General features: G+C 36.1%; 1 protein-coding gene across 4 annotated transcripts; it reads right to left on the bottom strand.

The window, feature by feature from the left end:
* Positions 1-46: 46 nt before the first annotated feature.
* Positions 47-27223, bottom strand: UBE2W (ubiquitin conjugating enzyme E2 W). 4 transcript variants are annotated; one of them, XM_058177286.1, is made up of 6 exons: positions 24402-24630; positions 12757-12848; positions 9382-9484; positions 5928-6083; positions 4211-4286; positions 47-2983 (listed from the first exon to the last, which is right to left on the bottom strand). In XM_058177286.1, exons 1-6 carry the CDS (start codon positions 24462-24464, stop codon positions 2970-2972), a joined length of 504 nt encoding a protein of 167 aa, XP_058033269.1. In that variant the 5' UTR covers positions 24465-24630; the 3' UTR covers positions 47-2969. The 4 variants fall into 4 exon arrangements, with proteins under 4 accessions (XP_058033269.1, XP_058033271.1, XP_058033270.1 ...); XM_058177288.1 differs by having other exon boundaries at positions 12757-12845; positions 24450-24628; XM_058177287.1 differs by having other exon boundaries at positions 24450-24623.
* Between the last annotated feature and the right edge of the window lie 203 nt (positions 27224-27426).

Below are 27426 nucleotides of genomic sequence, written 5' to 3'. Positions count from 1 at the left end.
TTGATTTTAAATATTACAGCTACTGTAGTATATACATATCTATAAAACTTCAAAATGATATTGAGGCGAGTGGTTAACATTAACAGAAACCAAGGAATTCAATGACTGAATTTAGGTCAATGATTCCCCTTTAATTCAATCCACCTCACAGGTTGATAACCAGGATAAAATTAAGGAACATCTCTATGTAAGTTGCCTTGCATGTTCTAAGCAAAATACCACATATATAAAATGAATAATAAAATGTGATGTTTGCTACTAAGTGCAATTTATAATGATGAGCAGCCTCCAGGGGGAAAAATCCCCAAAAGGGCATCTTCCATGTATATATTACAGACTGAAATGTGATTAAGTAGAAAGTAGATCCTGAACTTGTTGATGGCACAGAATCAACTCAGCATGTCCCAGTTGTAGAGAACATATTTTTTTCAGTGACACCATTTTTTACGAAAAAAAGGAATGATCATTTGTATCAATCCTTCATTTTCACTATGTCATTTCATATACTTTTGCAGTGAGCTCCTAATTTCCCAAAACAGATTTTCAGGTGACAACAGAATTTAAGGGTAAAGCGAAAAAAGCTAAACTTGATTTCTTCCTCTGCCTCCATGCCCTAATGTGGGATCATCCAGTTTATGAAAATCCAAATGATACAATTCTGGTTTAAAATCCTTACTACATATTTAAACAGCCTCCACACCCAAGAAATAGTATAAAACAACCCGGTTAATATTTTGTTGAGCAATTTTGTTTTAATCCAAACTGAGAAATCTATAGGCAAATAAAATACATGCAAGACTAAAGCATGGATTATGTAACCAACCTTTAAAAATCAGATATTATATGGGAACAGTTGCATTAATCTTTAAGATGGACAAATTGAACCTCCAGACATATGAAGGTCCTTCATAGTGAATTACAGAACAGATTGACATTATCTAAACATATGAATACATAGTTTTTGTTGGTTGCGGAATTATGAAGATTCCATTTAAATATTTAGTGGTACCCTTCATGTATACACTTCTTAACATGTTTTCACAATTTAATTTACAAATGGAAAAAGACCTAGAAGAAAATCAAAAAGGAATACAAATGTCAACATCAACATTATTTTTGGCTTGAACAAAAATTACTATAGTAATATTAATAATGCAATGGAGAAATATAAACATTTATATACAAGTTTTCCCACAGTATCTTATTTTTGATTAAGAGGCCAATAATCTTCTTCAAAACAGAAAAGGTAACATACCCTTATTTAAAACTGCTCTACCAATAGTTTGGAATTCAGTGCCTGGACAGAACACCTCTTTTTCTTTCATTTGATTTCTTCCCACCCCTGAGCTTAGCAATTATATTGATTTTAAATATTACAGCTACTGTAGTATATACATATCTATAAAACTTGTAAGATTCAATGCAGCAGTTAAAAAAAAATCCACACACACTAGAGTATTTTCAGCCAATCCTGGGAGATTTGTTTTGCTTATATGATTCTTACTTTAAAAATCAAGTAAGAAGTTTACTCTGCAGTTCAGACATTCATTTATTGACTACTAGATTTGATTTTTTTTAGTGCAACAGTAAGGCAACATTAAAAAGAGCATTGAAATAGAAAGTTTGCATATGTGTAAAGGTAGCAAGTTTATAAAAGACACATCATTGCTTCCTAAAAAGACAGCCTAGATCCAGTATCATAAAATTACATATAGGTGAAGATCAATTCACTATTGTTTAACAATTGTTTTTCTATATAAAAGGTAAATCTAGTTTTTGTCATATCTTTAAAGAAAACCTGGAAAATTGTTATGGCTGTATGGGACAAGTAAGGTAAGAAAAATATATATATTTATATATATTTGTCTTAAGTTTAAATAAAAAGATCCACACTTTTTGTCAAAACAGTTCATCTCTGTCCAAAATGTATTTCTTTCTTTATGGTACAGAATTAAAAGACAAGATAAATGTTAATAAAGAAATAATTTACAAGAAAATATCTTCTGATAGCTTTTCAGTGAAAATATTGTTTTATAACATTCAAATATGACATATAAGACCACAAAAGAAACTATGAACTCAAAAAATTTCTAGACACATAAATAAATGAAATATTGTGTAGGCAACAGGGCTCATGCTGAAGGCTAGTATGAAATAACAGTGTGCAATCTACTTGGAAAATAGCTCTAGTATACATATTAACAAGCCCAATCATGGACTGCAGCAAATTCAGTTTTATCACTGCTACCTGTTTCTATTTTATAACATGGTTTTCCTTGATTAAACCACTTCTTATTTATTCATACCTTCTCTTCAGAAATATAACATACACAAACAAAAGATATTTATTCTACCATAGAACGTACCTCTCTGCTGACATAACTTGAAAAAACTTGCTTGTCAAGACACTGACAGTTCAGTAAATATGCAATGATCTTATTAATTTCTTGGTTAAGCATGTTTTAACTTATGCTGCTAGTTTTATGATCACAGTGCACAGAATCCATATCTAAACAAATTAGGTGGCTTTCAAAGTAAAAGATAGGTTACTTATCATCCTAATATACTTAAAACCTTTCATAGGCCTATCATGCATCTAAACTATTGTGTGGAAAGCATATATGTTTCCTGATACAATCTTTTGTGGCAATGGATATACCAAAACCACCAAGAAATTCATATTATTGCACAATACATGAAGACCTGGAATTCTTCCAAATGTTAAAATTGAATGACATTTTCCAGCATTAACGTTGTATGACTACGAAAGGCATGTCAGTAGCATGGTGTGAACCAGCAATCAACATGCGCCCAGAATGCATACTAGTAAAAATTCAGTCAAAGGAAGTAGTCTTCATTGCCTATTTATCATTTCCAGTCAGGAGGTTAAAGTTCAAAGACTGAATGATCAAAGTGCTCATTTTCTCAGTAGGACTATCTTCTGTTAGGAGAATCATAGAACGATGGTGTCAACAAGTGTCATCTTTAAAGAAAAACAAAATATAAAATATTATATTCTGCACATATTCATTTTCAAAACATATTAAGATTTTTATTGCTGGAATAGCCCTTAACAGTACCACTTCAATAAATTAAAATAAGGATTAAAAATTATAAATTCTAGAGACAATATAATTCTGAACCACTGACTTGCCTTGTTCCGTTCAAACAAATCTGACAATGTACTAAGGCTCAACTGCCTATTCAGTAAAACAGTGCATTTTTCAAATAAAAACGCAAATATACAAAAAGCCCAAAAGCTCAGAAACCGTGGAAGATTTTGGGAAAAAAATCTGTGCTATGCAAGTACCTTCACATCATAAAGTGGCTGAAGGATGAGAGGTGGTAGAAAAACCCTCAATACCATTTTGTCTTGATATTTCTGTGCAGAGTAAACAAATTGTTATATTTTAAACTGTTCATTGCACTTTATTTTATGCTAGCTTTGGCGACCTATTTCTTCAGTTCAATTCCATTTTATTAATATCTATTCCCATGATGGCGAACCTATGGCACACGTGCCACAGGTGGCATGCAGCACCCTGTGGGCATCTGAGCTGTCATCCCAGTTCAGTTCAGCCACGCATGTGCTCACACCTCCCGCCAGCCAGCTGGTCGGGTCTCTGCTGTGCATACAGGTGTGTGTGCATGTTCATGCGTGGGGGGGGCGGGGTGTGTGCAGATGGCACACACGCACATTGCATTTTGGGGGTTTGCGTGCATGCACTTTGGGCACTCAGTCCGGAAAAGGTTAGCAATCACTGATCTACTCATTCATAGATTTCTTTACCAAGCAGTGAGGTTATTCATTATTTCATTCTACTAATATGATGCATGGATTTACACTAAAGGTACTAAGTGGTTAATTTATTCATGGCTATTCTCAATATTAGAAAAATCCTTAAAACTCAACATATGCATTACATATAGGAAAGCCTGTTTTCACTGCTTCTGTAGTTCAGAGTGCCAAAACTTCATTCCCCAGCAGGTTTCTTGGAAACATTCTGTACCTGAAATTTTCATGGGCCTATAAGATATAGATCTTTCTCACATGAATTCATTAAGACAAGTCTAAGTAACTTAATAGTAGACTCATTTGTAGTGTTATTTGTGAATATTAAGAAACTTATTAAGGATTATACGGGAAGCTTTGTAAATTAAGTACTAATTATTCATTACTTAGAATATTGTTTTCAAACTAAATGCTTACCATGATACCACCATTTTGTTTTCTTTGGATTCTTGTTACATGTTCTTACATAAAATGAATTATCTGGTGGCCTTCTCTGCAATAAAGTAAAACTATATTAAATTATAAGCTTACTTCAATTATACAAAACTGCAAATTAGTGGTTTAATTGAAAGTAGAATATAAATCTAACAAATTAAGGGAAGGGAGGGAGGAAATTTCAGAAATGCATTCATTGAAATGAGAGAAAAAATTATAAGTTTCTTTTCCAAGATTTTATTCCTAGTTTGCAATACTTTTGACTGCTCCTCAACTCTTACACAATTTAAGAGAATAAATTGTTAATATTTCAGATGACTTTATAATTCTTGACATATAGACACACATATTTAAATAAAAGTAATACCTCTCTTAGTCATGTTTAAATAAACTAGCACGTAATCAATATAGGTTTGGAAAAACCCTCAAGTTGTGTCAAAAAATAAACTGGATAAAGAAATAAATAAGTGAATAATACATAAGCAGGCTAAATGATAGAAGAAAATATTTCTTTACCAAACTTTAAATAGCAGTTTCTAGAGGAAATAATAATCAGAAGTTCTCCTCCTACTCCTTCCCCACCACACAATTTGAATATATGGGAAGAAAATGTTCTTCCAACTGTAATCTGCATAGGAACCATCTAGTATTTATAATGTATTTTTAGTAAAAGATGCCAAGCATGTCAGAAAGATTGTTATATTGCTTGAATGTGTTTTTATATTTGTTCTCTTTAAACAAATATAAATATAGGCCAGGGGGGAGTTCTGGAATGAACTCCCCCCTGGCCTACGTCAAGTGCCTGATCTTCGGACCTTCCATCGTGAGCTAAAAACATACTTATTTATTCAAGCGGGACTGGCATAATAGTTGATTTTAAATTGGGGTTTTATTAATATTTTAAATATTTTAAATTTAAATTTTATTTATCAGCCGTTTTTGTAATTTTGCTATATTTTAATTCGTTTTTTAACTGTGTATATTCTGTATTTTATTTCTGGCTGTACACCGCCCTGAGTCCTTCGGGAGAAGGGCGGTATAAAAATTTAATAAATAATAATAATAATAAACCAAACAAGAAGTCTCAATCTAAGCAAGACACAATTTAGATATTATAACACTGCAACATATACCAATGAAATTATCTGCAACTATACAAAGAGCCATCATTTCATTGGTGCCCAAGTGTGCTCTGCTAAAAGCTGAATTTTATTTTAGAAAGAAAGCCATTAATTTGCTTCAGAGACATTCAAAATGTTATTAATATCAAGCTCACTAAGTGTACCATACAAATATCTCACTAAATACCCATTACCAGCCTGTGACATTCATAAGCTGTCCAATGAACTTTTCAAGATTTCTTGAAATAACAACTCTATGTGAATTAAGAAATGTGGCAACATGAAGCAGGAACTTCACACTAATTTCAGTGAAACTAGGTAATGAGCTTTCTTTTGAAGACAATTATTCTGTTTTGTTGGTCTCCAAAGGTTGGAAAGAAAAATGGTTGTTATCTAACTAGTTTGCATTGTAGTTACATAAAATAACCTTTCTGAAATTTTTTGAAGTGCATTGTTTAACAATGTACCTATTTTAGGGTCCACTAAATGTCATTAGAGAGAAAAAGAAACATGATTGGTTTAGAGTACAGCAGTCTACCACCATTAAACTTATAGCAATATTATCTTTAAATTCATACCTTTTCTTTGCAACTTGAAAGCATGCTGATAATGCTAAGACAAACTGATTGCACTGAAAGAGCTGGAGACCAGTCTTCTGTTAGAATAGATAAACAGATATGTCCATTGCTATAAACGTGAGGATGAACAGGAATATTTTCACCAGTAAACACAACCTATAAAGTAAAAATCAAATTAATATTTTATTAGCATAATAGATCAAAAAGTATACTAATGCTATTTGTAAAATATTCCATTTTTATATAAAAAACATTTCAATTCAAACATGGACATAATCTGTAAAATAACAAATGTTAGAAGGGTATGAATCAAATTTGATATTTCATATATCACAGATAGTCTTGAATTTAATGAAACTTTATTGTTCAGTATGTTGCACAGGTACAGAATAGGTGGTACCTGGCTCAATAGTGGCAACTGTGAGGGATTTAGGGGTCTTCACTTAAATATGAGCCAGCAGTGAGCTGGAACTACAAAAAAAGTCAGCAGTCACAGGCTGCATTAACAGATAGAATAATATGAAATGCTACTTTATAATGCCTTGGTAAGACCACGCATGAAATATTGCATACAGTTTTGGTCACCACGATATAAAAAGGATGTTGAGACTCTAGAACGAGTGTAGAGATGATGATTAGATGATTAGGGGCTGGAGACTAAAACATATGAAGAACGGTTATAGGAATTCAATATGTCTAATTTAGTGAAAAGAAGTGAAAAGAGGTTTTCCAATATTTGAGAGTCTGTCACAAGGAAGAGTGAGTCAACATATTCTCCAAAACAGTTGAAGGCAGGATAAAAAGCAATGAATGGAAATTAATTAAGGAGCATACCAACCTAGAAATTTCCTGATAGTGAGAACAATTAATCAGTGGAATGGCTTGCCTCCATAAACTGTGGGTGCTCCAACAATGGACAGCCATTTGCCTGAAATGGCATAGGATCTCCTGGACTAGAAGGACTAGAAGGCCTCCAATATCTCTTTAACTCTGTTTTTCGATTATATTCTGTTATGTACAATCTGTTACTTCAGTGCTATTGCCTAATCAGGTAGTCCTCGACTTATGACCACAACTGAGCCCAACATTTCTGTTGCTAAGTGACAATTGTTAAGTGAGTTTTGTCCCATTTCATGAGATTTCTTGCCACAGTTGTTAAGTGAATCACTGCACGATCACAATCTCCCTACTGACTTTGCTTGTCAGAAGATCACAAAAGGTGATCAAATAATGTGGGACATTTCAACCATCATGAATGAGTCAGTTGTCAAGCATCTGAATTTTGATCATATGACCATGAGGATGCTGCAATGGTCATTACGTGTGAAAAATGGTCATAGATCATTTTTTTTAATGCCATTGTAACTTCAGATGGTCACTAAATGAACTGTATCTATACTGTGATTACACAGCTAGTAATAAAATGGTTCAAGTTTTTTCCCTTGCTCAGTCTTTCCAAATCAGCTCAGTTTATGGTCATAGGGTTTAATAATGTCCCAGTTATTCTAATTTCCATTATTTAGTTTAAAATCCAGTACATTTATATAAAAGCATATATTGTGTATTTATTTGGGCTCTTATATAACTAAATAATTGAAAGTATATTAGGTGGCAATTCCAGGCAGTTAAAACAGTATGTATATCATTATTAAAGAGACCAACACAAAGGACATACTAAAAATCAAAAATAAAGTTGTAATGGTAATAAATATAGCATAAAATCCAATTTTTAAAGTGTCAACTGCTTTCCTCTTCTACAGTCACACCTGAGACAATTTGATATGCAGGAAGAAATGGAACTAACTTCAGAGTCACATATCAATACACAAATTTAAAATATTTTAAATTATACAAGTAAAGAATTCATAGGAGCATAGGAAATTGCTTGATATCATAAATTGTATACTGGTGTACACTCTTTCATTTAAAGTGTCAATAACAGTTAAGCTTTCTATTTTTTGAGGGATTTTGAATGTATTTATATTTAAAATAAAACTGATAGCTTTTATTTTGCCCAGAATATTTTTTTTAAAAAATCTATTTTGCTTTCATCAGTCTCATTTTATTTTGTCATGTACCTAATATTTCAATTGAAAGCTGGAAAAGCATTGCTCATTTTCTCCTTTATCTAATTAGGTTCTCAGAGAAGAAAATACACCTTTATATATTTATTCTTGTCAGATAAATGTCCTCCATATGATTTTTTTCCTATTTTGTTTTTACTACTCTTCTTAGCTTTTTTAACCTGAAGTTTTCTATACAAATTGTTCATACAGGTTACATATGTTAAGCATCTTGAAAGAATCTAAATACTTTCTACTCACAGAGTAATCAATCCTGATCATGTGTTATGCAACTCTGCAATTCAGAATATGCAGTTCAGAACTTGGCTGTTTAATAGTACTTTTTACCTCTTGTGTCAAATATCCCATGGAAATATTTCTTTAATTTGGGGAAACAATGGAAATCACAAGGGACCAAGTTGGTAAGATGGAGAGATCCAACTTTGCAATTATCTTCTGGGTTGCTTGTGAGGCCTGAGCCCTAGTACTGTTACATTACAGGAAATTTCTTTCTCAGCTCTGATTATTTGAAAGGTTTCTTCCAATGTAAAGTTTTCAGCTAATAGTGGATTCAAGGAATTCTATGTAAATAACATCTCTGTAAACCCCTCCCCCCAAAAAACCTGTAACACATGAGTTTTCCTGCTAAAGCCTGAGTTTTGAAAAAAAAATTACAGGTGAAGCTTTATGATGTAATTGAATGGACTGAAGCTTCATTTTTGGGCCATAATGACAAACATGTTTTATCAGCTTTCATAATGATATAATGAATGTCTTCAATTTCACTCCTATAGCATGTCATCAAATGCTGGCAAATATCAACCAAAGCTTCAATTTTCCATTTCTGCTGTCAGCTTGCAAGAAATATATCTTGATAAAGCTTCCAATATTAAAGCACATCAATAATGTGACCCATATGTTCCTGTGAGATGGATAGCAATTTCCCTTTGAGTAATCTGCCAATTGTCCTAGTTCATCAACCATTCTCAAATGAAACTCCTCAGTTACTTCATTTTTTATCATATACTGTAAATCAACTCTTCCCAATTCACCAACTTTCCATGTCTTGGTTCAAGAACACATATTCAAGTTAATGCAATCATCAGTATAAAAAAATCTACATTTAGTGGTGAATTTCAGTTCAGCAGTCAAAAATTCAATCACAGCACATTGCTTAAAGCCTGCCAACTCACTACAGGTTTCCACTTTACAAACAATAGCACAGCAACTTCCGAACAACTGAAGTGAATCAGTTACTGATACAGGTATCAGATATATAATTAAACCATTCTTGCTGTTTTCTGAAGAGCTATCCTAGCAAAAGTTTCAATAAAACAAACATTCAATGTTACCAAATATTTTATAATTTAATTGAGCATATGATAAATTACCTGAGGAGAATCAAATGGATAACGACTACTGAATTTAAATAGCAGTTGAAATTTCTCCCCTTCATATAATGTTCCAGAAGCCCCTTCCATGTCTACTATCCACCTTGGGAAAGAAAATGGTTTACAATGATGAAACATATAACTATAGTATTTGATGTTCTGTAAGTAACCTGATGTAAGTTATTGTCTGCAAATTGCTACCATATCCCCCAATTTCAAAAACGCATCTTAAAAATCCCACAATTATGGGCTCCCTTTTTTCCTTAAAAGGTCATATTCTCCATAAATATTCTCTTTTAAAAAAATAATGAAGTTAGATTACAGAAATATTGTATTAACAATTGGACTGTTGAATCCAAGGCAGAGAATTCTTCAATTTCTAATCTCTTTTCTCTGAATCAGTAGGCTGGTTTATCATTTCCTAGACAACACAGCAATGGATAGCTATGTACTGGTATTTTTTTAATTACCTCCTAAACCATTCTCAAATTATCATCTTTCCTCTTAGAAATTGTGAGGAGGTTGAGAAAGAAATGGAAGAATAGATACTGACAATCAAAGAAATAAGATAAATCATCAGCAAGTCATTTCCAAAAATGGCAGCCAGGTGGCAAAAAGTGTGAAGAAATTTTCTAAATCATTCAGAAGTTCTGCTTTAATGATATCATTATAAATGAGGGTGGAACATTCCTTTATGGTGTACAATATTCTCTATTTATTCCAGACTAGAATTAAAGATACCTTACTCATATTTCTTGCTTTCCTGATTATGCCCAATTAAGTAGGGCTTCACAATATTCACTAATAAAATTCTACTTCTTGATCATTCAGTAAGTTTTTAACCCCAATTCCTGTTTTCATTGAATAGGTCTGGTGTTTTTTAATAAATGCATATACTGCATCATACTGCAATAACAAATCAAACTAAAAAGATTAAAACTTTTACAGCCCTTATTAAAGTTACCCACTGCTTGTTACTTGCTTATTTCTACACTGTTATGTTTGCTGCCTTAGAGAAGAAAGACGTTTATGATCAGCTCAGATTTCTGGAGCAGAAATTCTTAGAGGCAGAGTGAGAGGCAATTTGATCTAGTGGATGGTTGTCCAAACATTTTTCTTGCATGGTCCACACTAAACGAAGAGGAATTGTTTGGGGCAACATAAAATATATAATATAATTAATATATGTAAACAACAAAATTCCTTAACTTTTTAATATTTTTATTATATCTTGTGAGGCTACATTACTAGCTGTCCAGGGCTGCATGCAGCCTGCAGGCAACAGGTTGGACACACCTGATTTAGTAGTTAATGCAGCAAGGTACAAAACCAGGAGATTGTGAGTTATAATCTACTTTAGGCATGAAAACCAGCTAGGTGACTTTGGGCCAGTCACTGTCTCTCAGCTCACATCAAGCTCAGGCAACAAGCTGGTCAATCAATTCCTGTCATAACCAATGGATCAACAGTTAGTTGATCTGGGGGGAAAAGGAAACTTATAGGAAAATACTATGAAGAAAAAAAACCCCTCGTTGTGAGGAATTTGGTTCTAGTAATGAAACAATTCTAAAGTTAGCAGAAGTCAACTCATAGTATTTTCCTGCAACGTATTTACCCACTTTAATTGAAGAATTCTACTTGTCTCTAGGTCAGGAACAAGCAATCTGGTGCAGATTATCTGGAATTAAACTTCTACAATCCTTACATAGGGCACATGTATTGATGCTGACAGGAATTGAAATTAAAATATTGTTTATCTCACTCTTATGTTGCATGCAATAGTCTCCTTCAGCTTATTGCTTACAGATATTATTATAGGGCATGTCACTTTCTTTAAAGCCATATATTCCTCAACCATCCTGCTTTTACCAAAATGGCAGAGAACAACATGTGGCTGATCCACCAGCTACTACTGAAATAAAAATCTCAATAATCTCAACCAACTTAGTCAATAATGAAATATTTTGTGATAGGATATAAATTGTATAAATAAAATTACAAAATATATAAATATAAACCCAATAAAAGTATAAAACAACAACATATAAACACATAAATGCCAGAGACAAAAAAATGAACTTTTGGGTAATACCATTTCTAGAGCCAATGTCTGAGGTTGTTCCATCTGAGGGTCTTTATGGTAAAACACAATAACTTGAATTACATTCAAAAGCACTCTGGTCACTTAGTGCAGCTCACAAAGTAGAAATGTACATAAGTATATCAAGATACTTCCATAACTACCCATTGCGCTGTATTCTGGACCAGCTATTGCTTCTAATTGGTCACCAAGAATGCACTGCATTAATCTTCTTATAAAATAACTACCGTAAGCAGTGGGATGCACAAGATGAACTGTAAAAACCAGGGGGCCCTAAAGGAACCATAAAAAAATAGAGGCCACGCAGGCATAATCTGGTGCAGCTTCTTATTCAAGTGGTGATTTAAGGCCTCAGTAGCTGATCATCAGGAATTCTAACCAGTGGTGGGATTCAGCCAGTTCGCACCACTTCGGGAGAACCGGTTGTTAACTTTCTGAGCAGTTTGGTGAACTGGTTGTTGGAAGAAATCATTAGGGCAGAGAACCGGTTGTTAAATTACTTGAATCCCACCACTGATTCTAACTAGTACCCTGTGAAACCTAACTGCTTTCATCTGGCACTTGGTGGACCATTTTTTAATTCATTTCCTTAAGTAAATTTATATGGCCACCCATCTTGCAATCAGCAATTCTAGGCAGCTAACAGAATTAAAAACACAATAAAAAAAACCAATCATAATAATATGCAAAAATAAAACTCCTTCATCCATAACCATCATGTAGGCCCCCTACAGGTCCTGCCATCCTGTAGTAGAGAATGGGTAGAACTTCAAAATAATCAATCTGTTCATGACACGGGACAAACAAAATTTGTTGCCAATACCCAAAACAAAATTTTTATTTACACAGAATATGCATATAGGTATAAATAAATTCGTAAGTAGAATTTCAGGACTGCCATTTATTGTCATAGGTATCATATTGCCTATATATGTTACAAAGCAGTATTTCATGCCCTAATATCACAAACCTTGTTTAAAAGGTTTAAATTGTGATAAAATATCGGAGCATTCTCCTAACTGAAATAAATAGGAGGTATTTACTTATTTGTAAAATTTATTAGCCATCCATCTTGCCACACCAACTCATGGTAAAAATGTATCCTTTTTAAACATGCATCTAAGTAAATACACTATATATATCCAAGTCTGATAGCAATGTAAACAGGATAAGTGGATCAAACTAAGTATTTAGTAATATAATAATGGCAAATATGTTTGTATTTTCCTACAAATCATATCTTTCACAACTATAATAAAAATACATATACTTACTGTGTAATTGAATTTTGTACACTCTTTTCATTCAAGGTCATTCCTGGTGGCGGGTCATTCTGCAAAGCTAGCAGTTCTTTCTGTAGCCTCTTCTAAAGAGAAAGAAAAATCTTTAAAAATGTTTCATAAAGTATTTGAATAGTCCTTAAAGTTGTTATCTATATAATACAAGACATTGCTCAATCTGAGTGGCCAAGCCTATTATTTATGCCTTAAACACAATAATCATCATGTGTATTATTTGCTTTGCATTTTGTGTAGCAAGTCAACAGTAGCTGACATTTTACTTTTAATTATATATTGTTCTAATCTTACCTACAAAGGTAGGTTAAGGATACATAAGCTGCTAAGAATTGGTAATGACTCAAATAGCATATAAGCCTAGTAAGATAAGTAAGTAAATAAATAAATATCATACTGATTATCATCCAGAGAACTATTATTTCTGAACAAGACTAGGACAGGTAGGCTGTACTTCATAAATAACAAAGTATGTTATATGGAAAATCAGTACAGCACAAGAAACAGATATCCAACAGAAAACGTTTATTGATGAAGTTCAACATTTCTTTAGCCCCATAATTATCAGAAAAGTAAAGAAACTTTAATTAAACTATCTAAATATTCTTCTAAGAATATTTAGCAAATTGGCTTGAGCACCAATTAAATTTATGATTAGTAAAAGGACACAATTAAATTTTATCTGAGCAATTGTCCATATGTGTAGCATGACTTCAAAACAGATCTAGTCTTGATTCACATAATTAAAGCTGCAAGTATGTCAAATTTACTTAACGGTGAACCTAACTGAATATACAGAGCTAATTCAGAGGAAACATACATTGCATCATACTAGTTATATATTGAGTTACAGCTTGGTGTAGTGGTTAAGAATTGGGAGACTGTGATTTCTAGACCTGTCTTAGGCACAAAGCCAGCTGGGTGACCTTGTGCTAGAGTCACGATCCCTCAGACCCATCAGAAGGCAAAATGGTTTTTCCAAACCATTTTGGAAAAATATTGTCAAAAAATTGCAGGGACTTGTCAAGGCAATTCTCTGAGAATTGAACACATTTCAATGGGAAAAAATACATTAATTAATTAATTAATGCATGAGGAAATTGTAGAAACAGGTTTTTATTATTTACAGTATTAAATCAAATAGTTAATGTTTGATTAGATAAGAATACTACATGATTGGGTAAAATTATATCCCTGCACTTAGCAACTAAAAAAATATATCAAAGTATTCTCCAGATAATCATGAGATAACTATAGATTTCCACTACTTGGTGCTTTCCACATTTGTTAGATGAACACTCTTACCATCCATAGTCAACCTGAGGGGGTAAAAATTAACATGAACTGCTATAAGCATGAGGATAAAAAGTGAAAGTATACTTTTACTTGAAAGTCATGAAACAGATGCAGGAAAACCAATCTAGAACTTATAGATAAATGTACTTTAATGCACATTCATATTCAAAACAATTACTATATAACGCATCCTCCTGAAGTTTCACAACATTCATACAGTTATGAAACTCTATGAGCCCAGAATTTAATTTTCCTCTGGTCATTATGGAGATTATAAGATATCTATAGGGCATCAATATGTTGCCAACAGTCCATCACTTATTTATTTAAACCTCACAGTTTGAGACAGCTTTAAAAAAGAATATTAATGAGGATTGGAAAAATATATACAAATTGCTGACCAACAGTGTATCCAGAAGAAAATGTTGCAGTATATGCTAATAAAATACAGTAATCCTTCTTTTCAGGATTTCAGCCTACTTCATTCTCTCCTGAATATTTCATTTCACTCTAACTTTCTATTTTCCATTTTAATGGACCTTTTAAATTTTGCATTAATGAGCATGGTTATTCACTACTTGCTCCCCTATATTGTTATTTTGCAAGGGAGTTGCAGCAGTTGATATTTTGTGACTTTTAGTTCCTACCTCATTAAAACACTAATTATATAAATTTATAGAGTAACAAATATATATTTATAAATCACTGCCTTTTATAAAGCTATATTTGGTTTATTAAAGATTGGCATGCTTTTGCAAAGCACATTAATTAAATAAATATGTGCGCTCCAGTTTATTTACGGGATAACACTCTAGAATTTCAGAAAATAATGATAGGATATAACGTATTTAGTATCCTAATAGCTCCATAGGAAAATTTGGGGTAGATCTTATTGGAGTATATGTCTGTTTGGGCAATAGGACTCCCTTATACAGTACTTTCTTTTCTAATACAGCTTGCCATGTGTCTTTGAGTCTTCTCAAAATCACCCTTGGATTCTATCCCAGAAATTTTACCAAAGAATAATCAAGTTTTAAATTATGTTTAGAAAATGACAAGAGTATATTTATTATGTACTAATGTTAAAGACTCACTGTCTTTACAATATAGGTCTGTACAATATAAACTTCAAACACATGGAAAGCGTTTTGCAGTCCTTTTGTTATATGTTTTGTTATATTTTTTCTATTTCATTTTGTTACTGAAAAATACTTTTTGCAGACAATTTAATAAGAAATGCTTGAAAAATAGAGTTATTATTTTGAAGTGAATAAGGCAGCTTCTGTATAAAGTCATAAGAAATATATATATGCCTTCAAGTTGGTGTTGATTCCTGGTAACTGCCTAGACTAGTCTCTGCAGTTTTCTTCGCAAACTTTTTTTTAATGATTTGCCATTGCCTCTTTTCTAGGGCTGAGAATGACTGACTGCCTCAAGGTCACCCAGCTGGTTTTATGCCTAAAGAGAGATTAGAATTCATGATCTCCTGGTTTCTAATCTGATGGTTTAACCACTACATCAAACTGGCTCTGCATGTAATTTTAAGGCTATCCAATATTTCAGATTCAAAGCAGAAAAAGCCAAACATTATATTTTCCTTAGATCGTAGAGGGTAGCTGTGTGAACCTGGAATTCAGTTGCTTTGAATTTATCTCAGTTCGCTTGAAGAATGTTCACCAACATCAAGGATTTTTTTTTAATTAAGGTGGAGCATTAAAACTCTTTGATGTTAAAATCCTTGCCACATCCTATATGGCATACATGGCTTTAGGCTGCTTGCCATGCTGCTGCTCAGGGATTTCTTGACACACCAAAGGTCTGGAGTTGCAATAAAAAAACCTCTGAACCATCACACAAAGCTCTTCACAACATGAAGCCCAGCTCCAACCCAGCCTAGCAGCACAACACAAAGAGGCTTCTTTGGCACAGCACAACTCTGGGCCTGCTAAAAAACCCTATGTCATTCTCCCAAGTAAAACAGAAATGAACCCAACAGATCAGCTAATTCTTACTGTAACACCACATTAACAGATTCTTGCAAATCTGAAAGAACAAACTTCCCACAAACACTTTTAACTGCTTGATCCATTAGTGCAGGTCCTTCCTAAGTTTTCTTCCTTTGACTGTTAATCCATTAGGAGCTCCTGCCTCTCTTGTCTGACTGCCCCCAAGGTTATGCACATTCTATTACACCATGATCCCCAGCACACAGCAAAGCCCTTGGCCCAGCAGTGTGGCTCATCCTTACCCCTCCGGCCGCCTGCTGTCCTAAGCTCTGTCACCCCAGCTGATATTTGCCATCTTCTTACTCCCATTGCTAACAAGGCATACCCACTCTGGCCTTTCACAAGGCAGCTGCTGGCCACATGAGGCCATCTCCCCCACGTCTTATGAAGAAAATGCCTGAGGAAAAAAGCCTCGTATGGCTAGCAGCTGCCTCACAAAGAGAGTCAGGCCAGGGATGCTTGGTTAGCAGTGGCAACAAGAAGACAGCAAAGGCCAGTTACCCAGGCAGGGGCCTCAGAATGCTGGGAGACAAAAGGGGGGAAATAAGTGATGTGGGGAGTTGAAGCACTTCTGTGGTCATAGCAGGACACACCTACACTTGTATAAAGAGGGGAAAAGCCACTTGGTGTTACAAGATGCAGAGCAATGTTGTAGGAGAAGGAGAGGCAGAGCTTGGAAGCAGAGTCAAGAGAGGAATCAGCCTGGAGTCATTACGACCACAAAAGTGATTCTAGGGCAGCCCATCTTTTATATAGTGTTAAGCAATAGTCTTTGGAGAAGGGCGGGATATAAATTCATATATATATATATATATATATTTGTTTTCTGAGGTTTTCGCGGGTGTTTGTATGTAGGTCTTTGGTTATTCGGGTTTTCTCCCACGTAAAATTGGAAGTGTCTTGGCGACGTTTCGACGAAGTCTCATTCGTCATCTTCAGGCTTCAGCTTCGTCCTAAGCTCTTCGTCCTTTGCTCCCAGAAGACGAAGCTGAAGCCTGAAGATGACGAATGAGACTTCGTCGAAACGTCGCCAAGACACTTCCAATTTTACGTGGGAGAAAACCCGAATAACCAAAGACCTACATACAAACACCCGCGAAAACCTCAGAAAACAAATATATATATATATATATGAATTTATATCCCGCCCTTCTCCAAAGACTATTGCTTAACACTATGTTAAGCAATAGTCTTCATCCATTTGTATATTATATACAAAGTCAACTTTATTGCCCCCAACAATCTGGGTCTTCATTTTACCTACCTTATAAAGGATGGAAGGCTGAGTCAACCTTGGGCCTGGTGGGACTTGAACTTGCAGTAATTGCAAGCAGCTGTGTTAGTAACAGACATAGTCTGCTGAGCCACCAGAGGCCCTTGAATTCTTGAATTCCATTAACTCTTATCTAGCGCCAATTTAGTGCTGATTCTCTCTTGACTCTGCCTCTAGGTTCTGCCTCTCCTTCTTGATTAAATTAATGTTAGGCATGAAGAATCAGATCCACATGTTAAATTCTAGTTAAACTGATTTATTGCTCATGCCTGTAAACAAGAATCTAGTCTACTAACAGTCAGCACTTAATTGGTCCTAGATAAAAGATAATAGAATTCACGAAGAGCTGGACTTGGACCAACTGTGGGAACATAACAACTCCAGGTTGATTCCCCTCTTGACTCTGCCTCCAGCTCTCCCTCTTCTTCTCCTACAGAAAGAACAGAACTGGGGTTATCCAATTTAAAAGAGAATTTTGCTGCTTACTGTTTAGTTTGGGTGAAAGAGTGGGCATTGCTGAGAAATAAAACACTTGTGGAGCTGGAGCTAGAAGACACAATTTATGATTTGGATGGCATGATTGTTTGTCATATAATAAAACTAAGGTTAATATAGATTTTAAAAATCATGCTAGATGTACCAGATTGAGAATATGGAATAGATATACACCCAGGTTTGTCCAAAAACACCTCTGTTTTTGATAATTGGCTCTGAGCAATTATCAATGAGAATTTAAGTAAACATAAATGATTAGCTTACCATGAGATATTAGAATTTTTTCAAGGAGAATGTAAAATAAATTCAAGAGAAGATGTAATAGCAAAGTGATACATTTCTCAATGGCTCTCCTATACATAATTGTCAGAAAATTTTAAAGTAGATAAAAGAATGTATAAATATTATGGACATATAAAGACTGAATTGGAAATAGAATTCCCTATAAATGGAAAATAAGTGGTTGACAAGATGAAATATACATTTTGTTACAATCTTAAAGAGAATTTCTATAAAGTGATGGATCATTGATATGTCACCAGAAAAATTGCACAGGATGTAACTTCGTACTTCAAATTTATGTTGCAAATGTAAAGAACATAAAGTGACATTTTATCATCTTTAGTGGATGTGCAAAAAAGCCAGAAAATTTTGGGTGCAAATGAATACACTACTGCAGAAGCTTTTGATGATTAACATAATTAACAACAGAAACCACAGATTTTCTTTTGAGACTGATAGACAAAGAACTGGAAAAAAAGTCATGGAACTTTATTTTTATACAACTTCAGCAAGAATATTAAATATACAAAAGCAGAAAGACTCAAGTTAGCTACAATAGAGGAATGGTTGGTGAAGATGATGGAATTTGCAAAGATAGCTAAATTGATTCATTTAATTAGAGAAAAGACATAATATTTACTATTGAGTGGAAGCCCCTTATAGACTTTTTTGTGAGAAACAAAAAATAATGAACATATGACTTACAGATTTGATAATTAGACAGAAATAGGTAATATAATAAAGAGAATGTTTTTTAACCAAAGAGTAAGAGGCATTTTTTATTTGTAAATTATACTTGCTGAAAAGCAAATCAGCAACTTCGTATTTTTTGTTTGCATTTTTTCTTTTTCATTGTTCTTTCCCTTTTCTTTTTTACTTGGTATTAGTTCTTGTTAATTTTTATATTGTTTAAACTTTTTAATAAAAATTATACATATATAAAATTTAAACATTTTAGTTGAAATAAAAACATTACACACAGCTATCTAGATAATAAATTGTCCTATGCTAAGCTAAAAACAAATGCTGATATCAACCAACATTTAATATGCAAAACCATATATATATATATATATGAATTTATATCCCGCCCTTCTCCAAAGACTATTGCTTAACACTATGTTAAGCAATAGTCTTCATCCATTTGTATATTATATACAAAGTCAACTTTATTGCCCCCAACAATCTGGGTCTTCATTTTACCTACCTTATAAAGGATGGAAGGCTGAGTCAACCTTGGGCCTGGTGGGACTTGAACTTGCAGTAATTGCAAGCAGCTGTGTTAGTAACAGACATAGTCTGCTGAGCCACCAGAGGCCCTTGAATTCTTGAATTCCATTAACTCTTATCTAGCGCCAATTTAGTGCTGATTCCTCTCTTGACTCTGCCTCTAGGTTCTGCCTCTCCTTCTTGATTAAATTAATGTTAGGCATGAAGAATCAGATCCACATGTTAAATTCTAGTTAAACTGATTTATTGCTCATGCCTGTAAACAAGAATCTAGTCTACTAACAGTCAGCACTTAATTGGTCCTAGATAAAAGATAATAGAATTCACGAAGAGCTGGACTTGGACCAACTGTGGGAACATAACAACTCCAGGTTGATTCCCCTCTTGACTCTGCCTCCAGCTCTCCCTCTTCTTCTCCTACAGAAAGAACAGAACTGGGCTTATCCAATTTAAAAGAGAATTTTGCTGCTTACTGTTTAGTTTGGGTGAAAGAGTGGGCATTGCTGAGAAATAAAACACTTGTGGAGCTGGAGCTAGAAGACACAATTTATGATTTGGATGGCATGATTGTTTGTCATATAATAAAACTAAGGTTAATATAGATTTTAAAAATCATGCTAGATGTACCAGATTGAGAATATGGAATAGATATACACCCAGGTTTGTCCAAAAACACCTCTGTTTTTGATAATTGGCTCTGAGCAATTATCAATGAGAATTTAAGTAAACATAAATGATTAGCTTACCATGAGATATTAGAATTTTTTCAAGGAGAATGTAAAATAAATTCAAGAGAAGATGTAATAGCAAAGTGATACATTTCTCAATGGCTCTCCTATACATAATTGTCAGAAAATTTTAAAGTAGATAAAGAATGTATAAATATTATGGACATATAAAGACTGAATTGGAAATAGAATTCTATAAATGGAAAATAAGTGGTTGACAAGATGAAATATACATTTTGTTACAATCTTAAAGAGAATTTTGCTGCTTACTGTTTAGTTTGGGTGAAAGAGTGGGCATTGCTGAGAGGGCCAGGGATAGGGGTTGTTCCTCTGCCCTGGTCCTATTAGATCTCTCAGCGGCTTTTGATACCATCAACCATGGTATCTTGCTGCACCGGTTGGAGGGGTTGGGAGTGGGGGGCACCGTTTATCGGTGGTTCTCCTCCTATCTCTCTGACCGGTCGCAGACGGTGTTGACGGGGGGGCAGAGGTCGACCGTGAGGCACTTACTTGTGGGGTGCCTCAGGGGTCGATTCTCTCGCCCTTCCTGTTCAACATCTACATGAAGCCGCTGGGTGAGGTCATCAGTGGTTTCGGGGTGAGTTATCATCTGTACGCTGATGATACTCAGCTGTACTTTTCCACCCCGGACCACCCCAATGAAGCTGTCGAAGTGCTGTCCCGGTGTCTGGAAGCCGTACGGGTCTGGATGGGGAGAAACAGACTCAAGCTCAATCCCTCCAAGACGGAGTGGCTGTGGATGCCGGCACCCCGGTACAGTCAGCTGCAGCCGCAGCTGGCTGTGGGGGGCGAGTTATTGGCCCCAACGGAGAGGGTGCGCAACTTGGGTGTCCTCTTGGGTGGGCGGCTGTCGTTTGGCGATCATTTGGCGGCCGTCTCCAGGAGGGCCTTCCACCAAGTACGCTTGGTGCGCCAGTTGCGCCCCTTTCTTGACCGGGATGCTTTATGCACGGTCACTCATGCCCTTGTCACTTCCCGCTTGGACTATTGCAATGCTCTCTACATGGGGCTGCCCTTGAAGTGCACCCGGAGGCTGCAGCTAGTTCAGAATGCAGCTGCGCGGGTAATAGTGGGAGCGACTCGTTGCTCCCATGTAACACCAATCCTGCGCAGCTTGCACTGGCTTCCTGTGGTCTTTCGGGTGCGCTTCAAGATTTTGGTTACCACCTTTAAAGCGCTCCATGGCTTAGGACCCGGGTACTTACGGGACCGCCTGCTGTTACCTTTGCCTCCCACCGACCCGTGCGCTCACACAGAGGGCCTTCTCAGGGTGCCGTCCGCCAAGCAATGCCGGCTGGCGGCCCCCAGGGGAAGAGCCTTCTCTGTTGGAGCTCCTACGCTCTGGAATGAACTTCCCCCTGGTTTACGTCAAGTGCCTGATCTTCGGACCTTTCGCCGTGAGCTGAAAACGCACCTATTTATTCAAGCGGGACTGGATTGATATTTTATTGGGGTATTTATGTCTTATGATTTTAAATGGTTTTAAAAATTTTGGCCACGTTATAATATTTCTTTTTAATTTCTTTTTAATGTTTATACATTGTATTTTTACTAGGCTGTACACCGCCCTGAGTCCTTCGGGAGAAGGGCGGTATAAAAATTGAAATAAATAAATAAATAAAATAAATAAACTACTTAAAGGATGTCTTCAGATCTTTGTTGCTCATAGTTTTCAATGTGAAAGTATATTATTTTAATTCTGTAAATGATTGTTAAGGAGCAGAATACAACTTCAATAATTCTTAAAGGCTATTAAAAACACAGCATGGGGAAGTCAAATTGTAAGCTTTGGAAGATCTTAGAAGCAGGTATATTGACTTTGGACTAACTGATAGATAATAAGGGTAGTTTTTTAACATATCCTGCAAAGATAAATAAATTATCTACCAGATATAAGTCAATGGCAATATTTACAATTACAGTATTTGCTATCAACATTATTCGGAGGAGCAGCATTTTCAGTTTCTAAGACACTTGAGGTACTAGAACAACTTGTTAAATTCTTTAAAACTAAAAAACCTATTACTTTTTATAGATAGTTGTTATCAATTCAATTCAATTCAATTCAATTCGCAAATGTTTAAAAATGAGTGGAAAATAGAATTAGACGTTCCTATATTATCTAGATAATGGAGAATGTCTTAACCCGTAGCAAGAATGTCAGTGGAAATGGACCTCCAATTACAATTTATACAACAAATATTTAGAATTTATTGGACTCTGTTACATTTGTATAGAAAGGTTTGTCAAAAACAGCATTTTATTGGAGATGTAATAATGGCAATGCTTCTTTAAAACAGATGTTTTTACTATGTCTTATAGCTACATTTTTGGGAGAAAGTAATGGATTATATGATTGTGCAAGTAAAACTAATTCTTAGAGTTATATTTTCTTGAATTATGTATCTAATTCATTGAATTTGAGAACTGGACAATGTAAATGCCTTCTCCATGCTCTTACTAAGGCCAAAGATTAATATTGCAGTATTGGAAAGATAAATTCATGTGCCTTTTCACTCAATGGATTGAAAACCTGATTGCACTTGCCATCAGTGTATGGATTTCCTATAGACATAGGCTTTGTATGGACAAGTATAATGAAATATAGGACTCATTTATACAGAATAAAGTAAGTTAGAAATAATCATATAAATGTATCAGACTGATATGTCTTCACTATTTATATTATATATATATATATGTTATGTATGTATGTATCTATGTATGTATGTATGCATGCAACTGTTTATTGTTATAAAAGACATATTACATTTTTCTATTGTTTTTCACTTTTTGTTAGAGTACTTTTTATGTGCTTTTTTCTCTTTGGCACTATATGTATCACTATCACTATTATTTTTGGGTACTGTATTGTCCTTTTTATTAATTCAAAAAGCAATAAAAATAAATACAAAACTGTAGAAAACAGTTATGGTGAGATTTTTCAATGATAAGGGGGACAAAGCAAATGGGATATTACAAGATTTGCAGTGGGCAATTAGCTGACCAGCAAGAGGTTGACTTCCTGATTCCAACATAAAGGCAAAACAGAAATGTCAGTTAGAATTTCACAACTCATACATACTTGTTTTCGAATATGCCTGCCATCAAACTGTCTAAGATAACAGTAATAAACTACCTGTACTTAGTGGGGAGAACAGATCATCCTGGACCTATTTCACCTCTGTCCACCACTCTTTTCCATTGGTGACCCAGAAATCCAGGGACTACTCAGGCGTCCCTGAAATCAGGGTAAATTAGTCTTTGGGACCAGACAAATAATTAGAACTCTATCTTCATACAGAGAATGATAGATCCAATGGCAAATGCAGTGCTTACTGTCACTCCTACAAAAACAAAACGTGCCATGACTAACGCACAAGAAAGAAAGAAAGAAAGAAAGAAAGAAAGCAAGCAAGCAAGCAAGCAAGCAAGCAAGCAAGCAAGCAAGCAAGCACACCAAGACTTCCTGACCTCCGTCTTTCTCAAACCCTCTCACACGCAGGTGCTCCATCAAAACTCTTTCTCCATACTTCAAGAGCAAAGCAGTCCTTCCAAGCAGGAGTCTCCAACCTTGGCAACTTTTAAGCCTGGCAGACTTCAACTCCCAGAATTCAGCAAAGCTGGCTGGGGAATTCTGGGAGTAGAAGTCTGCCAGGCTTAAAGTTGCCAAGGTTGGAGACTCCTGCTTCAAAGGATTCCAAAGAAAAGGGTTTCTTAAAATATTTCATTTCCTGAAGCAGCCACAGCCAGTATGCGCCTTTTACTGCCCCTTTCCCACATTCACCAACCAAGCCAGGCCGAGCAGCACAGCCCAAGTCTCTGAAAGCCACACCTAGGAAACAGCCACCTGCTCTCCACCCGGCGAAGCCCAACCTGGCCCGCCGCCACGGCCGCCGCCTCCACCCCTGCCTCTCTTTCCCCGCTTCCGAACCGCAGGACAGCCCGGCTTTTTCCTGCCGTCTCCTGTCCTTATCCTTAGCCGCGAAGGGAGAACGAAGGCGGGGAGAAACAGAAGCTCTCGCCTTCCTGGCCTTCTCTGTCCCGTCCCCCCCACCACCACTCGCCCGGCTTCTCGCCCGTCCCCTTCAGGACGAAGTTCCTCTCTCGGCGGTTTTTTTTTTTTTACCCCCCAACCGCTCAGGCAGGAAACGCCACAAGAGCAGCTCCAACCGCCGCCGCTTCACGGAAGTCAGCGGAGGCGAGAGGCTCCGCTCCAACCTTCACCAACTCCTTGCTGACGGCAACGCGGCTCTCCGCCCCACTTCTTCTCCGTAGTCCCGAGAGAGTCACCTGGGGACGAAGGGGACACGCCACTCCAGCCTGCCGCAGGCTGCTCACCTGCATAGACGCCATGATGGATACGCCTCCCCACACTGTCCGCTCTCGGCGGCGGCGCCGGCCGGGACCGGGAGAGACGCAGGGCGACGGCGGCGGCGTCGGCAGGAACGCCGGCACTCTTTCCCGGTCGCTTCCTTCTCCTCCTCCTCGCCTCTCCCCCCCACCCACTACGGGTCACGTGGGAACTCCGGCCATCCCGTGAAAAGTGCGCATGCGCCCCGAAGCCTTGCCGTAGTCGGGTGCCAGGTGGGCATGGGACGTCTTCGGGCGGGTTGCTAAAATTCTGGCCTTTCTTTAAAAAAAAAACAACCAAAAGCAAAATACAACCAAAAAAGGTTCAAAGGAAATCGTAACTCCTCTCTATACGGCGTCAGAACTCGGTAACACCGTAGGCCACGTGCGCGCAGTGCTGGCTTCCCGAGTAGAGCAGGATGCCAGGCGTTTTATATAAACATAGGTGTGTGTATCCCCGTGGACGCAGCAGACATCGCATGCCCTTTAAGGGTTTTCTCCGACTACGGCCTTGCATCTGGAAGGGGTGCCCAAAAAACCTCACGGACGATGTGAGGTCACCCATTGTAGGGCTCGACTTGGTGAGCTTGAAGGAGAAGCAAACGCATTTTTGGTTGCCACCTGGAATCTCGTCCTATCGCCAGCAGTGACATCACAAGTGACCTACGTTTCAGATACGGCATATACTTAGATCCTTCAAAATGTGTGCTTACATCTGACAGGCTATAAAAAATACCTTTGCCTTGATTCTAGACAGAATATATTATCACAGAACAGAAATCATTAGCTTAGATAATGTATAGGAAACGACATCATGCCATGATTAAATAACTGCTTGTTTTCTGGCAGTGCCTGGTTTTTTGTTACTCATGGAAAGTATAATCTAAAAGTAAGTAAAATCTTGCAATTGTATCTGGACAGATTCTCTCTGAACAGGGAATTTGAAACCTTAAATGTTTTTGTCAGAAATAAATACATGAGTTTATCAATTCAGGAAGGGTTTGCATGTACTGATCTATTTATAATGAAAATTAATAAGCAATTGGAAGATGATTTTTTTAATTTGAATTTATATCCCGCCCTTCTCCAAAGACTCAGGGCGGCTTACAATGTGTTAAGCAATAGTCTTCATCCATTTGTATATTATATACAAAGTCAATTTAATTGCCCCCAACAATCTGGGTCCTCATTTTACCTACCTTATAAAGGATGGAAGGCTGAGTCAACCTTGGGCCTGGTGGGACTTGAACTTGCAGTAATTGCAAGCAGCTGTGTTAATAACAGACAGACTTAGTCTGTTGAGCTACCAGAGGCCCTCTTCACTTCAGATTTTCCTATCATCCAGTCAAATAACATCCACAGCCATATAATTCCCATTACAGCCACAAATGTTTTTTTGTCATACAGAACATTTGTTAATGTGGCAAATGATATACAAAAACATAGGTTAATAGGGATCTTGAACTTGACATTAAAAAAAAAAGCATTTGCCACAATCTTTTTTGAAATTCCACTGGTTAATGGAGTAATTTTGTGTAGTGATTAAGGTATTGGGAAGACTGAGTTCTAGTTCCGCCTTAGGTATGAAACTAGCTGGATGATCTTGGGTCAGTCAGTCATTCTCAGCCTGAGAAAGTAGGCAATGGCAAACAATTTCTGGGGGGAAAATGCTAAGAAAATTGCAGGGCTTAGTCCAGGAAGTTGCCAGGAGTCCACTCTGATGCAAAGCCACAAATAGATACACAAATAACAAACTGGACACAAGATTACACGATGACATATTTTGTAAATCAATGACACATTTATGACATACAGCTCATGACTGTTTTCTTTAGAACTGAGGTGCCATTAATGATGATGTAATATATTGCTAACATCTTACTAAACTATGATTTTCAAATTTATTTTGATATATGGACATTAACATACGACAGGAAGCATGTCGTATTTAACTAGTATTGTTAAAATGGCGGACTTTAAAGAAGTGAACAAAAATTAGAGAAGAATCTATTAGCTCACTGAGCAATTTTGAATAGATTGCCAAGGGTTTCTGACTCCCAACTGTCTTGACAGTTACTAAATTATTTTCATTTGAATTAGAAAGAAAACAAGGATTGGAGTTTTGGGTTAAAGATTCTGTGAATGTGATTTTGGAACTTATCATAAATTTTGGATTGAGTGGATACCCAGACACATCCATTTCCTTAATATATATCTATCTGCTTACTATTTATACCTGGGCTTTGGCTGACAGACCCCAGGATTCTAGTAGAGAAACAGATTCCACAGATAATCTTCCATAGGTTTAACATGACAAGAAACCAAATGAATCTAGATCAGATTTTTTTTTCAGTTTCTCTTCTTAAAACTATTATTAAATAAAATTATATCAATTATCTCCCTATTAGTTCAGTGGGAATTGTTTTTGAACTTACTAATATTTCAACAGTTCAATCTGGTACTTTGTTTATGGAACAAGTTAACAAGGCTGCTTGAGGGGCATAATTGTCTTACTTAGGAAGAACGCATATGTATTTCATTGGGCAATGCTGTATTTTATTTATTTATTTATTTATTTATTAATCGTATTTATATACCGCCCTATCTCCCGAAGGACTCAGGGCGGTTCACAGGCATTTAAAAACATATAAATATAAATACAGAATAAAAACAATTAAGAAACTTATTTGAAAGCCCGTTAATTAAAATATACAAATAGAACCCAATTAAAACCCATGAATTTAAAACCTAGCTCAGTCCTGCACAATTAAATAAATATGTTTTAAGCCCGGCGGAAGGTCGAAGGTCCGGAAGCTGGCGGAGTCGAGGAAGTTCGTTCCAAAGGGTGGGAGCCCCACAGAAGGCCCTTGCCTGGGCGTCGCCAGGCGACATTGCCTTGCTGACGGCACCCTGAGGAGACCCTCTCTGTGAGGCGCGGGTCGGTGAGAGGTATTCGGTAGCAGTA

Source organism: Ahaetulla prasina, chromosome 3 (genome assembly GCF_028640845.1).
Source record: "Ahaetulla prasina isolate Xishuangbanna chromosome 3, ASM2864084v1, whole genome shotgun sequence".
Classification (NCBI taxonomy): Eukaryota; Metazoa; Chordata; class Lepidosauria; order Squamata; family Colubridae; genus Ahaetulla; species Ahaetulla prasina.
The sequence above is the reverse complement of the archived record's forward strand: the minus strand, read 5'-3'. Positions and strand labels throughout refer to the sequence as shown.